This window comes from Gigantopelta aegis, chromosome 3 (assembly GCF_016097555.1).
Source record: "Gigantopelta aegis isolate Gae_Host chromosome 3, Gae_host_genome, whole genome shotgun sequence".
NCBI lineage: Eukaryota > Metazoa > Mollusca > Gastropoda > Neomphalida > Peltospiridae > Gigantopelta > Gigantopelta aegis.
This window is the reverse complement of record NC_054701.1, coordinates 2,509,251-2,527,526: the sequence shown is the minus strand read 5'-3', so window position 1 is coordinate 2,527,526 and position 18,276 is coordinate 2,509,251. Positions and strand designations below refer to the sequence as shown.

At 36.6% G+C, this 18,276-nt stretch overlaps 1 protein-coding gene across 1 annotated transcript; it reads right to left on the bottom strand.

Annotated features, from left to right (window-relative positions):
* Positions 1-460: 460 nt before the first annotated feature.
* LOC121369428 (DNA polymerase delta subunit 4-like) lies at positions 461-17,407 on the bottom strand. The gene is made up of 4 exons (XM_041494525.1): positions 17,270-17,407; positions 12,725-12,811; positions 2,787-2,898; positions 461-974 (listed from the first exon to the last, which is right to left on the bottom strand). The coding sequence occupies exons 1-4, from the start codon at positions 17,343-17,345 to the stop codon at positions 950-952; spliced, it is 300 nt and encodes a 99-aa protein (XP_041350459.1). The 5' UTR covers positions 17,346-17,407; the 3' UTR covers positions 461-949.
* Between the last annotated feature and the right edge of the window lie 869 nt (positions 17,408-18,276).

Genomic DNA, 18,276 nt, shown 5'->3' with positions numbered 1-18,276 from the left:
GTTAACACACAATACCCTGTGATCTTAATAAAAGAGGCACGTCTTTTTAGTGTGTCTAGACACAGTGTCTGGGGACCGTCTAAATATACACCTGCCAATCAGGAACCACAGGTACAGGCCACGGCAAGAACAGTCCAATTAACTAAGAAAACACTCCGATTATTATTTTAGTATGTGGGTTAATTTATGTACAAACTATAATACATTTATTTCAACACTTTGACAATGGTGGTTTATTTTGCATTAAACATAAATATATAATTGTTGCTGGCTTATTGGGATGACTATTATTACAGAATATTGCAATGCATTCGCAAAAATCAGGTATGTTTTGTTTCTTCAGTTTGAAGACTAATTCCTGACGTGACACGTTAGGTATTACTTAACCACCAGCTCGCCAGAGGGCGTATTCACTGGGATGATACAAAATGGCTGCGCCTGTTATATATAATATCCGTCACATTTAACCGTTGTATTAATTAACTATATGATTATACTTGTTGATATTAAGCAATAATGTGCATTATGTATCGTTAAATATGCATACCAGGTCAACTGCCTTGATTGTCCCCTCCTTTAAGTAAGAACTAGTACAATGAATGTAATGTTCATTTATAATCCATATTTAGAGAAATAATGAAGATCCCGTAACCACCATGATAATATGCCTTTAAAATTAATGTTGAGGAACTTTTTATGTATGACATTCATTTCCAGTTAAAACATCAGATTCCATAATATTACAGACAATATGTTTTTAACAACAACTCGGGTGATATTAATAAAATGATGGATTACGCATGCCTGAGATATTTGGTGTTTTTGTGCTGTAAGAAATAGTTTTATGGTGATAGGTGAAATAACAAATACTGCAGACGGCCTCTTTCTCCATACTGGTGAGCATAACAGTCGGTCAGTAATTTGTCTGTGTGGTCACTGTGTGAACACTTTATATGTTGTAGTCATTCCAAAGACTGAAATAAAACATTTACATCATGATAGCATTTCAAATATTTCAATCATAAAATTCATTCAAATGTTAATATACAATTCTGACCCATTTGCTGGTTCATTTTATGAAATAATGTCACTACAACCCAAATTTCATTAATCTAAAAAGAAAACGTAAGGAACCACTAATGTTAACAAAATTACAAAAATATCTCACTTTGACATTATTTCAAGGATGACACAAATGATTTATCCAGGCATTCTATGGGTCTGAATATAGGCCCCTTTCCCAAAAGAAAGTAGATCTGAAAATTGCCAATTTCTGGACTAAACATTTCCAATATATTCATTTAATTATGTCTGTTGTAATAAATGAATTTAACAGTGGCCTCAAAATAAATATACCATGTACAATTTACTTGTGCTAATTTTGTCAATCCCATGTGACATGGCTAAATCACAGGTTACTGTCACTTGTTGTAAAGAACAGATCAATTTTACTATCTGCTGACCTAATTGAATTCTTGTAATACAGGTGGAAATAAAAACTCACCATTGTGTAGAGATCATCATCTTTGTGTGCGATGATGAGATCGCAAACATGAGCTGGTGGAAATAAAAACTCACCACTGTGTGTAGAGGTCATCATCTTTGTGTGCGATGATGAGATCGCGAACGTGAGCTGGTAGAAATAAAAACTCACCACTGTGTGTAGAGGTCATCATCTTTGTGTGCGATGATGAGATCGCGAACGTGAGCTGGTGGAAATAAAAACTCACCATTGTGTAGAACTCACCACTGTGTGTAGAGGTCATCATCTTTGTGTGCGATGATGAGATCGCGAACGTTAGCTGGTGGAAATAAAAACTCACCATTGTGTGTAGAGATCATCATCTTTGTGTGCGATGATGAGATCACGAACGTGAGCTGGTGGAAATAAAAACTCACCACTGTGTGTAGAGATCATCATCTTTGTGTGCGATGATGAGATCACAAACGTGAGCTGGTGGAAATAAAAACTCACCATTGTGTGTAGAGGTCATCATCTTTGTGTGCAATGATGAGATTGCGAACGTGAGCTGGTGGAAGTAAAAACTCACCATTGTGTGTAGAGGTCATCATCTTTGTGTGCGATGATGAGATCGCGAACGTGAGCTGGCGGAAATAAAAACTCACCATTGTGTGTAGAGATCATCATCTTTGTGTGCGATGATGAGATCGCAAACATGAGCTGGTGGAAGTAAAAACTCACCATTGTGTAGAACTCACCACTGTGTGTAGAGATCATCATCTTTGTGTGCGATGATGAGATTGCGAACGTGAGCTGGTGGAAATAAAAACTCACCATTGTGTGTAGAGATCATCATCTTTGTGTACGATGATGAGATCGCAAACATGAGCTGGTGGAAGTAAAAACTCACCATTGTGTAGAACTCACCACTGTGTGTAGAGATCATCATCTTTGTGTGCGATGATGAGATCACGAACGTGAGCTGGTGGAAATAAAAACTCACCACTGTGTGTAGAGATCATCATCTTTGTGTGCGATGATGAGATCGCAAACATGAGCTGGTGGAAGTAAAAACTCACCATTGTGTAGAACTCACCACTGCGTGTAGAGATCATCATCTTTGTGTGCGATGATGAGATCACGAACGTGAGCTGGTGGAAATAAAAACTCACCACTGTGTGTAGAGATCATCATCTTTGTGTGCGATGATGAGATCACAAACGTGAGCTGGTGGAAATAAAAACTCACCATTGTGTGTAGAGGTCATCATCTTTGTGTGCAATGATGAGATCGCGAACGTGAGCTGGTGGAAGTAAAAACTCACCATTGTGTGTAGAGGTCATCATCTTTGTGTGCGATGATGAGATCGCGAACGTGAGCTGGCGGGTTCAGTCCATGTTTCTCAGCTCTCTCCCATCTTTCCAGTCGAGAAATACCTACAAGTAACACATACAATTAAACAACATATCATTATGGTTATCTGTGTGATTACAGACTATTAGTGTTTTAAAAACATCACATCCATTACTTTATCCTTGTGTCTACAATTAAACAACATATCATTATGGTTATCTGTGTGATTACAGACTATTAGTGTTTTAAAAACATCACATCCATTACTTTATCCTTGTGTCTACAATTAAACAACAAATTCTTGAAAACCAATATTAAATAACATATATGCATTACTTTATCCTTGTGTCTACAATTAAACAACAAATTCTTGAAAACCAATATTAAATAACATACTTTACTGCATTACTTTATCCTAGGGGCGGGATGTAGCCCAGTGGTAAAGCCCTTGCGGTTTTGGATTGATCTCCGTTGGTGGGCCCATTGGGATATTTCTCGTTCCAGCCAATGCACCATGACTGGTATATCAAAGGCCATGGTTTATGTGTTGTCCCGTCTGTGGGATGGTACATATAAAAGATCCCTTGCTACTAATGGAAAAAGGTAGTGGGTTTCCTCTCTAAGACTATGTCAAAATTATCAAATGTTTCACATTCAATAGCCGATGATTAATAAATAAATCTGCTCTAGTGGTGTTGTTAGACAAAAACTAAACTAAACCTACTTTATCCTTCCAAGCGAAGGTACGTAACATATTCAGTATGTCATCTATGCAAGTACAATATTTAAAACAACGTATTCCGTAATTTATCCTTCTGAATAAATATTAAACAAGCATTCTGAAAGTATTGCCACCTACCAGCACCAACAACTTTTCATGTGATTGTAATATATAATTTACATTTACATTACTAAATATAACATTTTTGAGTGGGTGAAATACCCATGAAACACAAACTTGATCTGTGTAATAAAGGTAAACACAAAATTATAGGTCAACATCTTGAAGCAGTAGAAAGAAGATTCCTGAAGTCAAGGAAGGAAGGAAATGTTTTATTTAACGATGCACTCAACACATTTTATCTATGGTTATATGGCGTCAGACATAAGGTTATGGACCACACAGGTATTGAGATAGGAAATTCGCTGTTGTTACTTCATGGGCTACACTTTTCGATTAGCAGCAAGGGATCTTTCATATGCACCATCCCACACATGATAGTACATACTATGGCCTTTGTTACACCAGTTGTGGAGCACTGGCTGGAACGAGAAATAGACCAATGGGTCCACCGATGGGGATAGATCCTAGACCGACTGCACATCAAGCGAACGCTTTACCACTGGGCTACGTCTGGCACTATTTCCTAAGTCAAGGGCCATATCGCTGTCAAAAAGTTTTCAACACCTCATAAAACTCAAACTTCATCTGTAACTCGACATGATAAAGGCATGTGCAAAAATTCAGCTCAATATATTGAAGCATTGCAAAGAAAAGACCGGAAAATCATACTGCGAGACAAACAGAAACAAAACTGATAGTCCCCCCTGGTTGGAGCGGTAGAGGACAAATCACATATCTAGTAATTTATCCTTCCCAAGAAATATTAAATGACATATCCATTACTTTATTCTCACAAAAAAAACACATAAATAAAAATAAAAATCACATCTCATTACTTTATTCCCATTTCTAAATGTCAACGGTTAATAACTCCAGAAAGACGGAAAAGGAACATATTTCTGCTAACTCCAGCCATTGTTAACAAAGGCCATTTGGTAGCTGGTGTATGGTTACTGATTACTTAAAGACGAGGTCTGAAGAATTAAGGGAAACCTGCTTCTGTCACACAGACAAGACAGCACATACCACAGTCTGATCTAGCATCTGTAAAAGACTGGTATTAAGGGGAAAACTAAGAGCAATGAATTGTTACAACCCCTCACACTAGTACCCTCAGGCCTGCTTTCCACCAACACAATGTCGTGTGCCAATTTATCAATACAGTGCATGTACATAGTACCTTTCCATACACGCGATTCCACACACGGACATTCAGCATGCTGGAAAACAGTTGGTGACGTCATAACGTGAAGCATTTACATTCAGCTTAAAGGTAGTACTAAACCAAATAACTTCCGGCTGGGTCAAAGTGTGAGGTGCACCGAACTTTTGATAGAGAAGTGAACACCACAAGTCCTGTGATTGGTTATAAATGTGAGTGTGTTGGTTGTAAAAAATAATAGTTTCATCTGGGTAAAAAAAAATTGCAATTTTATTTCATCTAGTACCAATGTGTCAAGTAGCCTTGTGCTTGAAACATGTATGGGGTACCTGTAAAAAAAAGTACTCGAATTTTGTGCGAAACTAGGGTAGTCATAGACGCTACCCGTTATCTCAGAAACGAGCAGCTTGAGCCCCATTTTTTTCTGATTCATTTTAAGTGTAAGGGGTGGTAGTATTTATATCCGTGGCATTTATGTCGGTTGATACGTTGCAGGTAGGAGTTTTAGCCACATATGTTACTATTGTCGTCTATGGGATTTGATTTGGTAGTATACACCCTAAAGTAAACTCGGACAACATAAAATTTTGTTATTTAGTAATCCTCTTGAGAAAAATCATCATTGGAAAGCAGGCCGTACACTGAACTACATCTTGGTATGATCTTGCTGTATTCCATCCACAAAATATACTTTCACACATTTCTCTTTTACGCACTAATTAAAGAAAAATCATCATTGGAAAGCAGGCCGTACACTGAACTACATCTTGGTATGATCTTGCTGTATTCCATCAACAAAATATACTTTCACACATTTCTCTTTTATGCACTAATTAAAGAAAAATCATCATTGGAAAGCAGGCCGTACACTGAACTACATCTTGGTATGATCTTGCTGTATTTCATCCACAAAATATACTTTCACACATTTCTCTTTTATGCACTAATTAAAGTTTGCTTTCTTTAACACCACCACTAGAGCACATTGGTTTACTAATCATCGCCTATCGGATGTCAAGCATTTGGTAATTTTGGCATAATCTTAGAGATAAAACCTGCTACTTTTCCATTAGTAGCAAGACCACAGACAGGATAGCACATACCACCACCTTTGATATACTAGTCGTAGTGATTGGCTGGAGCGAGAAATAGCCCAAATCAATGGAATCTTAATTATGTATACAACATATACAATGTGGTTCATACTTGAAAGAGTAAACTCAGTATAACTATCTCTACACGACTGTGGATTGTAATAACACATGTATGTATAACTATCTCTACACGACTGTGGATTGTAATAACACATGTATGTATAACTATCTCTACACGACTGTGGATTGTAATAACTCATGTATGTATAACTATCTCTACACGACTGTGGATTGTAATAACTCATGTGTGTATAACTATCTCTACACGACTGTGGATTGTAATAACACATGTGTGTATAACTATCTCTACACGACTGTGGATTGTAATAACTCATGTGTGTATAACTATCTCTACACGACTGTGGATTGTAATAACACATGTGTGTATAACTATCTCTACACGACTGTGGATTGTAATAACTCATGTGTGTATAACTATCTCTACACGACTGTGGATTGTAATAACTCATGTGTGTATAACTATCTCTACACGACTGTGGATTGTAATAACTCATGTGTGTATAACTATCTCTACACGACTGTGGATTGATTGTAATAACTAACACATGTGTGTATAACTATCTCTACACGACTGTGGATTGTAATAACACATGTGTGTATAACTATCTCTACACGACTGTGGATTGTAATAACTCATGTGTGTATAACTATCTCTACACGACTGTGGATTGTAATAACTCATGTATGTATAACTATCTCTACACGACTGTGGATTGTAATAACTCATGTATGTATAACTATCTGTACACGACTGTGGATTGTAATAACTCATGTATGTATAACTATCTGTACACGACTGTGGATTGTAATAACACATGTATGTATAACTATAACTATCTGTACACGACTGTGGATTGTAATAACACATGTATGTATAACTATCTGTACACGACTGTGGATTGTAATAACACATGTATGTATAACTATCTGTACACGACTGTGGATTGTAATAACACATGTATGTATAACTATCTGTACACGACTGTGGATTGTAATAACACATGTATGTATAACTATCTGTACACGACTGTGGATTGTAATAACACATGTATGTATAACTATCTCTACACGACTGTGGATTGTAATAACACATGTATGTATAACTATCTCTACACGACTGTGGATTGTAATAACTCATGTATGTATAACTATCTCTACACGACTGTGGATTGTAATAACTCATGTATGTATAACTATCTCTACACGACTGTGGATTGTAATAACTCATGTATGTATAACTATCTCTACACGACTGTGGATTGTAATAACTCATGTATGTATAACTATCTCTACACGACTGTGGATTGTAATAACTCATGTATGTATAACTATCTCTACACGACTGTGGATTGTAATAACTCATGTATGTATAACTATCTCTACACGACTGTGGATTGTAATAACTCATGTATGTATAACTATCTCTACACGACTGTGGATTGTAATAACTCATGTATGTATAACTATCTCTACACGACTGTGGATTGTAATAACTCATGTATGTATAACTATCTCTACACGACTGTGGATTGTAATAACTCATGTATGTATAACTATCTCTACACGACTGTGGATTGTAATAACTCATGTATGTATAACTATCTCTACACGACTGTGGATTGTAATAACTCATGTATGTATAACTATCTCTACACGACTGTGGATTGTAATAACACATGTATGTATAACTATCTCTACACGACTGTGGATTGTAATAACACATGTATGTATAACTATCTCTACACGACTGTGGATTGTAATAACACATGTATGTATAACTATCTCTACACGACTGTGGATTGTAATAACTCATGTATGTATAACACATGTATGTATAACTATCTCTACACGACTGTGGATTGTAATAACACATGTATGTATAACTATCTCTACACGACTGTGGATTGTAATAACACATGTATGTATAACTATCTCTACACGACTGTGGATTGTAATAACACATGTATGTATAACTATCTCTACACGACTGTGGATTGTAATAACACATCTCTACACGACTGTGGATTGTAATAACACATGTATGTATAACTATCTCTACACGACTGTGGATTGTAATAACTCATGTATGTATAACTATCTCTACACGACTGTGGATTGTAATAACACATGTATGTATAACTATCTCTACACGACTGTGGATTGTAATAACTCATGTATGTATAACTATCTCTACACGACTGTGGATTGTAATAACACATGTATGTATAACTATCTCTACACGACTGTGGATTGTAATAACTCATGTATGTATAACTATCTCTACACGACTGTGGATTGTAATAACACATGTATGTATAACTATCTCTACACGACTGTGGATTGTAATAACACATGTATGTATAACTATCTCTACACGACTGTGGATTGTAATAACACATGTATGTATAACTATCTCTACACGACTGTGGATTGTAATAACTCATGTATGTATAACTATCTCTACACGACTGGATTGTAATAACTCATGTATGTATAACTATCTCTACACGACTGTGGATTGTAATAACACATGTATGTATAACTATCTCTACACGACTGTGGATTGTAATAACACATGTATGTATAACTATCTCTACACGACTGTGGATTGTAATAACACATGTATGTATAACTATCTCTACACGACTGTGGATTGTAATAACACATGTATGTATAACTATCTCTACACGACTGTGGATTGTAATAACACATGTATGTATAACTATCTCTACACGACTGTGGATTGTAATAACACATGTATGTATAACTATCTCTACACGACTGTGGATTGTAATAACACATCATCCATATTGTAGAATACTAAGCATCTTACCCATACACGGTCCATGCTCTAGTGTGAGGTCAAACACATGTATGTATAACTATCTCTACACGACTGTGGATTGTAATAACACATCATCCATATTGTAGAATACTAAGCATCTTACCCATACACGGTCCACACTCTAGTGTGAGGTCAAACACATGTATGTATAACTATCTCTACACGACTGTGGATTGTAATAACACATCATCCATATTGTAGAATACTAAGCATCTTACCCATACACGGTCCACACTCTAGTGTGAGGTCAAACACATGTATGTATAACTATCTCTACACGACTGTGGATTGTAATAACACATCATCCATATTGTAGAATACTAAGCATCTTACCCATACACGGTCCACACTCTAGTGTGAGGTCAAACACATGTATGTATAACTATCTCTACACGACTGTGGATTGTAATAACACATCATCCATATTGTAGAATACTAAGCATCTTACCCATACACGGTCCACACTCTAGTGTGAGGTCAAACACATGTATGTATAACTATCTCTACACGACTGTGGATTCTAATAACACATCATCCATATTGTAGAATACTAAGCATCTTACCCATACACGGTCCACACTCTAGTGTGAGGTCAAACACATGTATGTATAACTATCTCTACACGACTGTGGATTGTAATAACACATCATCCATATTGTAGAATACTAAGCATCTTACCCATACACGGTCCATGCTCTAGTGTGAGGTCAAACACATGTATGTATAACTATCTCTACACGACTGTGGATTGTAATAACACATCATCCATATTGTAGAATACTAAGCATCTTACCCATACACGGTCCATACTCTAGTGTGAGGTCAAACACATGTATGTATAACTATCTCTACACGACTGTGGATTGTAATAACACATCATCCATATTGTAGAATACTAAGCATCTTACCCATACACGGTCCACACTCTAGTGTGAGGTCAAACACATGTATGTATAACTATCTCTACACGACTGTGGATTGTAATAACACATCATCCATATTGTAGAATACTAAGCATCTTACCCATACACGGTCCACACTCTAGTGTGAGGTCAAACACATGTATGTATAACTATCTCTACACGACTGTGGATTGTAATAACACATCATCCATATTGTAGAATACTAAGCATCTTACCCATACACGGTCCACACTCTAGTGTGAGGTCAAACACATGTATGTATAACTATCTCTACACGACTGTGGATTGTAATAACACATCATCCATATTGTAGAATACTAAGCATCTTACCCATACACGGTCCACACTCTAGTGTGAGGTCAAACACATGTATGTATAACTATCTCTACACGACTGTGGATTGTAATAACACATCATCCATATTGTAGAATACTAAGCATCTTACCCATACACGGTCCACACTCTAGTGTGAGGTCAAACACATGTATGTATAACTATCTCTACACGACTGTGGATTGTAATAACACATCATCCATATTGTAGAATACTAAGCATCTTACCCATACACGGTCCATGCTCTAGTGTGAGGTCAAACACATGTATGTATAACTATCTCTACACGACTGTGGATTGTAATAACACATCATCCATATTGTAGAATACTAAGCATCTTACCCATACACGGTCCATGCTCTAGTGTGAGGTCAAACACATGTATGTATAACTATCTCTACACGACTGTGGATTGTAATAACACATCATCCATATTGTAGAATACTAAGCATCTTACCCATACACGGTCCATGCTCTAGTGTGAGGTCAAACACATGTATGTATAACTATCTCTACACGACTGTGGATTGTAATAACACATCATCCATATTGTAGAATACTAAGCATCTTACCCATACACGGTCCATGCTCTAGTGTGAGGTCAAACACATGTATGTATAACTATCTCTACACGACTGTGGATTGTAATAACACATCATCCATATTGTAGAATACTAAGCATCTTACCCATACACGGTCCATGCTCTAGTGTGAGGTCAAACACATGTATGTATAACTATCTCTACACGACTGTGGATTGTAATAACACATCATCCATATTGTAGAATACTAAGCATCTTACCCATACACGGTCCACACTCTAGTGTGAGGTCAAACACATGTATGTATAACTATCTCTACACGACTGTGGATTGTAATAACACATCATCCATATTGTAGAATACTAAGCATCTTACCCATACACGGTCCACACTCTAGTGTGAGGTCAAACACATGTATGTATAACTATCTCTACACGACTGTGGATTGTAATAACACATCATCCATATTGTAGAATACTAAGCATCTTACCCATACACGGTCCACACTCTAGTGTGAGGTCAAACACATGTATGTATAACTATCTCTACACGACTGTGGATTGTAATAACACATCATCCATATTGTAGAATACTAAGCATCTTACCCATACACGGTCCACACTCTAGTGTGAGGTCAAACACATGTATGTATAACTATCTCTACACGACTGTGGATTGTAATAACACATCATCCATATTGTAGAATACTAAGCATCTTACCCATACACGGTCCACACTCTAGTGTGAGGTCAAACACATGTATGTATAACTATCTCTACACGACTGTGGATTGTAATAACACATCATCCATATTGTAGAATACTAAGCATCTTACCCATACACGGTCCACACTCTAGTGTGAGGTCAAACACATGTATGTATAACTATCTCTACACGACTGTGGATTGTAATAACACATCATCCATATTGTAGAATACTAAGCATCTTACCCATACACGGTCCACACTCTAGTGTGAGGTCAAACACATGTATGTATAACTATCTCTACACGACTGTGGATTGTAATAACACATCATCCATATTGTAGAATACTAAGCATCTTACCCATACACGGTCCATGCTCTAGTGTGAGGTCAAACTCATGTATGTATAACTATCTCTACACGACTGTGGATTGTAATAACACATCATCCATATTGTAGAATACTAAGCATCTTACCCATACACGGTCCATGCTCTAGTGTGAGGTCAAACACATGTATGTATAACTATCTCTACACGACTGTGGATTGTAATAACACATCATCCATATTGTAGAATACTAAGCATCTTACCCATACACGGTCCACGCTCTAGTGTGAGGTCAAACACATGTATGTATAACTATCTCTACACGACTGTGGATTGTAATAACACATCATCCATATTGTAGAATACTAAGCATCTTACCCATACACGGTCCATGCTCTAGTGTGAGGTCAAACTCATGTATGTATAACTATCTCTACACGACTGTGGATTGTAATAACACATCATCCATATTGTAGAATACTAAGCATCTTACCCATACACGGTCCATGCTCTAGTGTGAGGTCAAACACATGTATGTATAACTATCTCTACACGACTGTGGATTGTAATAACACATCATCCATATTGTAGAATACTAAGCATCTTACCCATACACGGTCCATGCTCTAGTGTGAGGTCAAACTCATGTATGTATAACTATCTCTACACGACTGTGGATTCTAATAACACATCATCCATATTGTAGAATACTAAGCATCTTACCCATACACGGTCCATACTCTAGTGTGAGGTCAAACACATGTATGTATAACTATCTCTACACGACTGTGGATTCTAATAACACATCATCCATATTGTAGAATACTAAGCATCTTACCCATACACGGTCCACACTCTAGTGTGAGGTCAAACACATGTATGTATAACTATCTCTACACGACTGTGGATTCTAATAACACATCATCCATATTGTAGAATACTAAGCATCTTACCCATACACGGTCCACACTCTAGTGTGAGGTCAAACTCATGTATGTATAACTACGATTCTAATAACACATCATCCATATTGTAGAATACTAAGCATCTTACCCATACACGGTCCATACTCTAGTGTGAGGTCAAACTCATGTAAAATATCAAAGTTTTTCTTCACTTCACCACTGATCTTGCTTGATCCTGCATCAACAAAAGAGAAACACCTGATACATTTGTCTCAGATTGCAGCGTTTAGACTGCTACATGTACAAATGGCTCACACTACTCTGTCAGCTAAGCACGATCCTGACATTCAACTTATACTAGTTGTGGTTAATATGCAAGTCATAAACACATATATCTGAGTACATATCTGAAAATCCAAAATATACACAATTCTGAGTTTATCAAATGGGAAAGAAAATTGGTTTAATAATAGTTAACAAAGAAACACAATGAATCAATTTTGCAAAAACACTGACAGAGAGAGAGAGAGAGAGAGAGAGAGAGAGAGAGAGAGAGAGAGAGAGAGAGAGAGAGAGAGAGAGAGAGAGAGAGAGAAAAAAAAGAGAGAGTGAGTTCTAGATCTACAAAAAAAACCCACTGCCAACTGTTCCTAGTTCAAAAGGACGTAGAAAGTGTGGTTCTTTCTATGTCCGAATTTAATGGTTACATTACCCTATATATAGCTGGTATTTAAAACTTGTAGCACCATGTTTCAACTGTTTCTCAAGCGAAATAGTGCAACAAATGGACACATAAACAAATTATTTATTTAATCTACCATACTCACTAAATCCTGATTGAAGTACTTGTGTCATTATTAACAAAATAAATCTTCCAATTTCAGTGTTCAAGATTAATGGTATCCCGATATCCCAGATTTTAATTTTGGATACCAGACTTCAAGAACCCAGTATGCCGCCGGGATTTTATAATTTTTATTTTTCATTGAAACAATAAAGTCATTTACCGGCAAAGTTAAGTCACAGTAGTTTCAATCTCGTACCTAATGCTACGCCATAACAATATTTACTCACTGAAATACACCGAAAAGGCAAGTAGCCATTATAAAATGTTTTAAACCAATACAGCCTTTTTCTATTTACTAAAATTAAAATGAGCTTGCTTGATATTTGAATATCAGGTAACCATATCCAAAAGTGGGATACTAAATTTTCAGGTGGGATACCAGATTTTAAAATGTTTGTACCCAACTGGGATACTGTACAATTTTTTTTATCTCGAACACTGAATGGCATTTAAACATTTCTCCGCCATTTTAAATTTGCACATTAAAGGGAGGGTAAACTCAAATAAGAGCCTTATGTGTTGAAAAGATGCATACTCAGACCACCAACACATACTGACACTTTAACAAATGAAAAACGCGCAATTTTAGAGTTAATAAAACACCAAGATTATTCCTGCTAACTGGGGGCAGCCATTTTGTTTCATTTTTGTGACGTCCGGTATAGCTTGGGGCGAAGTGACGTCAGCTCCGTCCATCTCCTCTATGCACAGTGTAAACAAACGCTCTAATTTACGACAAGGCGCTTCGCTTTCATCAACCTGACTTGTAAAACAACATAAATGACTTGATAGTATAATAAACTATTTAAATAAATATATTTCAATTTGCATCAATAGAATGAAATGGAGTTATAGTATTTTTCTCTTTAAAAAAATCCAAAGAAATTATTTTTATTATTAGGCCTATTGGTAGGGTATGTTCGAGCAAAAACGACCACTCACCAAGTGATAATTTTCTTTTCTTTGGGACTACGTAATTGGTCAATTTTGTGATTTTAAATGGGAAAGTCTACTTAATCAAGGGTTTTACAGAATTACTTACAGTAATAAAGTGATAATGTCCATTACGATTTGAGGGGCGTCCACGCGGCTATCAGACAATACCTTGTGATCTTAATAAAAGAGGCATGTCTTTTTAGTGTGTCTAGACACAGTTTCTGGGGACCGTCTAAATATACACCTGCCAATCAGGAACCACAGGTACAGGCCACGGAAAGATAAGATCAATTAACCAAGAACACACTCCGATTATTATTTCAGTACGTGGGTTAATTTATGTACAAAACATAATAGTTATTTCAATACTTTGACAATGGTGGCTTATTTTGTATTGAAAAATAATATATACTTGTTGCCGGCTTACTGGGATGGATATTATTACAGAACATTGTGATGTATCCGCAAAAATCAGGTATGTTTTGTTTCTTCAGTTTGAAGACGAATTCCTGACGTGACACATTAGGTATTACGTAATCACCAGCTTGCCAGAGGGTATATTCACTGGGATGGTACAAAATGGCTGCGCCCGTTATATATAATAGCCGTCACATTTAAGCGTTTTATTAATTAACTATACGATTATACTTGTTGATATTAAGGAGTCGTCCATAATTTTCAACATTTTCACGAGCGTACAAACCGTACACTTTTGACCACCCCCTCCCCACCCCCCTTAACTTCCCCCCAAGCATACAGTTTGTACACTCATGAAAATGTTGAAAATTATGGACAGCCCCTAAACAAAAATGTGCGTTATATATCGTTGAATATGCATACCAAATGCCTTAATTGTCCCTTCCTTTAATGGGAGAGTAGACTCAAACATGAGCCTTATGTATTGAAAAGATACATGCCTGGTCCACCAAAACATACTGACACTTTAACAAATGTAAAACAAGTAATTTTAGAGTTAATAAAAGAAACGTAATTATTGGGCGAAGTGACGTCATCTCCGACTTGTATGCACAGTGTAAACAAACACTAATTTACGACAAAAGCACTTCACTTTCATCAACCTGACTTGTAAAACAACATAAATGACTTGATAGTATAATAAACTATTTAACTAAATATATTTCAATTTGCATCAATAGAACAAAGTGGAGCTATAGTATTTTTCTCTCTTAAAAAAATCCAAAGAAAATATGCATATTATTAGGCCTATTGTTTGGGTACATTGGAGCAAAAATTACCACTCACGATACCCATGTGATAATTTTCTTTTCTTTGGGACTCAGGCCCGTAGCATGGTGGACATTATTGGGGGGGGGGGGGGGGGGGGGGGGGAGATTGAATGAGTGCCAAAGGCATGAGTTATTTGGGGGGTCCGGGGGCATGATTCAAAGGTTATTTGCCTGTTACTGTAATTCTCGCCGTTAACCTCAATCCCTTAAGCCTCGCTACAACTAGTCTAGGATGTGTAACACCTCCTTATTGTGGGACCGACCATGTGTTTCGGTTTCGATACGATAGGTGTTCTTTGAATACACCTGAAAAAGGCTGTTTACCATTCAGGTATGAAGAACCTGCAACACAGGGCACACCTGACTGAGAATTAAAGCCGCTCACCCTAGTTCCATCCAGTGAAAATAAATTATAATTTGGTTAATCTACAAACCAGTAACACACTTAGATCACGTTTTTATCAAATGGAGTGAAAAAGCAGGTTTTATATCGATAAATACCATGGGAATCCCCATGTCCCAATTGCTTGAAATAATTTTGAAAGTTAGTATTCTGATGTCACCGGCAGAAGCACAACAATGCCTACGTCACGACAAATTTCACAGACTTGGGGTGCGTTCGTTTCACCTCTCCTGGACATGTTCCAACTGTTCTGTCCTGGTTGTATCCCCTCTCCAGATATCGTAAGACTTAGCAAAATTATTGGTTTTAAGGGTTTGTAACGTTTTGTATTGAGACACTTACTTGTCTGAACTTTATTGTTACTGAAAATGTTCATGAACTGTGAAGAAAAATCTCACAAATGAACAACAACAAATCGGATGTTGATTGCGCGAACCGTGCACGAGAAAACAAACCGAACCAAAATGATAACGGTCACGTGATATACCAACGTCTGTGACATTAAAAATAGATTGGACCTCGCTTGCTTAACGGTTTTTTCTCGACAACACGTTTTGTGAAAAAATGCAAAAAATGCATTTCGTGGTTTTACAAACATCAGGATTACCAAAAAGCACTTCAGGTGAATAGAAATGTGTATTCTAAATAATAAAATGTAAGTAAAGTGCAATTTTATTTGTGAAAAATGGGGTTTAATAGCAAAAAACAACGCCGTAATGGTTAACAAATAAACGTAACTAGGGTGTGTCCCTTTAGCACTGATGACATTCATAATAAATATGTTTATTCCGGATTCTTACGAGTAAAATTCTGCGTGATCATGAAATCGCCTAAAAATAGGGTAGGGTTGCACAGATGGGTCCAGACTAGTTCATAAAAATAAACTCGAATGTAAATGCACATTATGTGCATTTACATTCGAGTTTATTTTTATGAACTAGGTCCAGACCACACATTCACATCGACACAGTGGTATTTTTATGGGGGCGAACTGGTACCTTTGTAGGGGCGAACTGGTTATACATGTGGGGGCAAACTGGTTACGCATTTGTGGACGAACTGACATCCTATTTGGGGGCGAACTGACATCCTATTTGGGGGTGAACCGACATCCTATTTGGAGGCGAACTGATTGGAGGGAACAGACCTGGAAATGTCTGGTACCCCCTACACTGTGTAGCCTACAGGCTACACACCCGGCACCTTAGATGCCATTAATAAATTATGAATTACTATCAACAAAACAGTTGCTAAACTTACCAGCTTCTTTTACATCCTTGGTCTGTCGCGAAGTTTTCACTTTTTTATAGCTGTCAGTAACAAGACGATTCGACATTGTTAAATTAATAAACAGCGAAAATATAATAAGCCTTAAAAACTAAAATAACACTAGCGAACAATTCTAGCGGTTGTGAAGCCAGCCAACAAAATATTCCAGCCAAACATTATCCTTCGTCAGGCCTTTCGAGGAAAAAAAGTTTCAGATTTATCAGACTTTATTATAATTATATCATCGACGTCGACAAAAACATGAATACGATATTTTCGGAAATATTATTCTATATTTTCAGCTACGATATGGGAAACAAAATAGATTACAATCAATTAGCATACAAAATCAACAATGTGGATGTAAAACAAATCCATTCTAGTAAACAAAAGTGAAACACCCTCCGGTAAACGGGAAAGAGTGCGACGTTTCTAACTGCGTTCAGGCGCATGCATTTGCAAAAAGTATCGTAACGCGCGGTTCGTCATTTTCCATTTTTAAGGCCACTACATGAAAAAATATGGGTTTTCGTGTATGCACAGCTTAAGAACACTTAGTTTAATTTTTGTTTTTTTTAAAGGAAAAATTAAATTTGTCAAGCGTTCTGGTCCGGTCCGCGTTTTACCAACACACATCGCTAACATTTGATGTCAATACTGATAGGCATTACGTGTATACCAGTGAATAGTTTGTAAAAATAATTTTTTAATGAATTGATTCATAATTAACACAATTTATACACTCAAAATTGTTATGAAAGGATTATGAATACTATTCACTACAATATAGGCACAAAAATGTAGCATACTTTTTGCAAATCGAATATAATAATTGAAAACAAATTCTAACAAATTGTAAAAATTAAATGTTTTGGCCTGGTTGATCTAGCACGTGTGAGGTCATGTGACACGCACCAAATGTTAATTCATCTTTCTCCATAATGGTTTACGGGGTTTGTAAAGTTTTGTATTTAGATACTTACTTTTCTGAGCTTTAT

Excerpts from the sequence above, each read along its gene's own strand:
- LOC121369428 (XM_041494525.1), bottom strand. The coding sequence starts at position 17,345 with ATGTCGAATCGTCTTGTTACTGACAGCTATAAAAAAGTGAAAACTTCG. Across the intron at positions 12,812-17,269 it reads CAAGGATGTAAAAGAAGCTG|GATCAAGCAAGATCAGTGGT; the intron begins GTAAGTTTAGCA and ends TTGTTGATGCAG. Across the intron at positions 2,899-12,724 it reads AGAGTATGGACCGTGTATGG|GTATTTCTCGACTGGAAAGA; the intron begins GTAAGATGCTTA and ends TGTTACTTGTAG.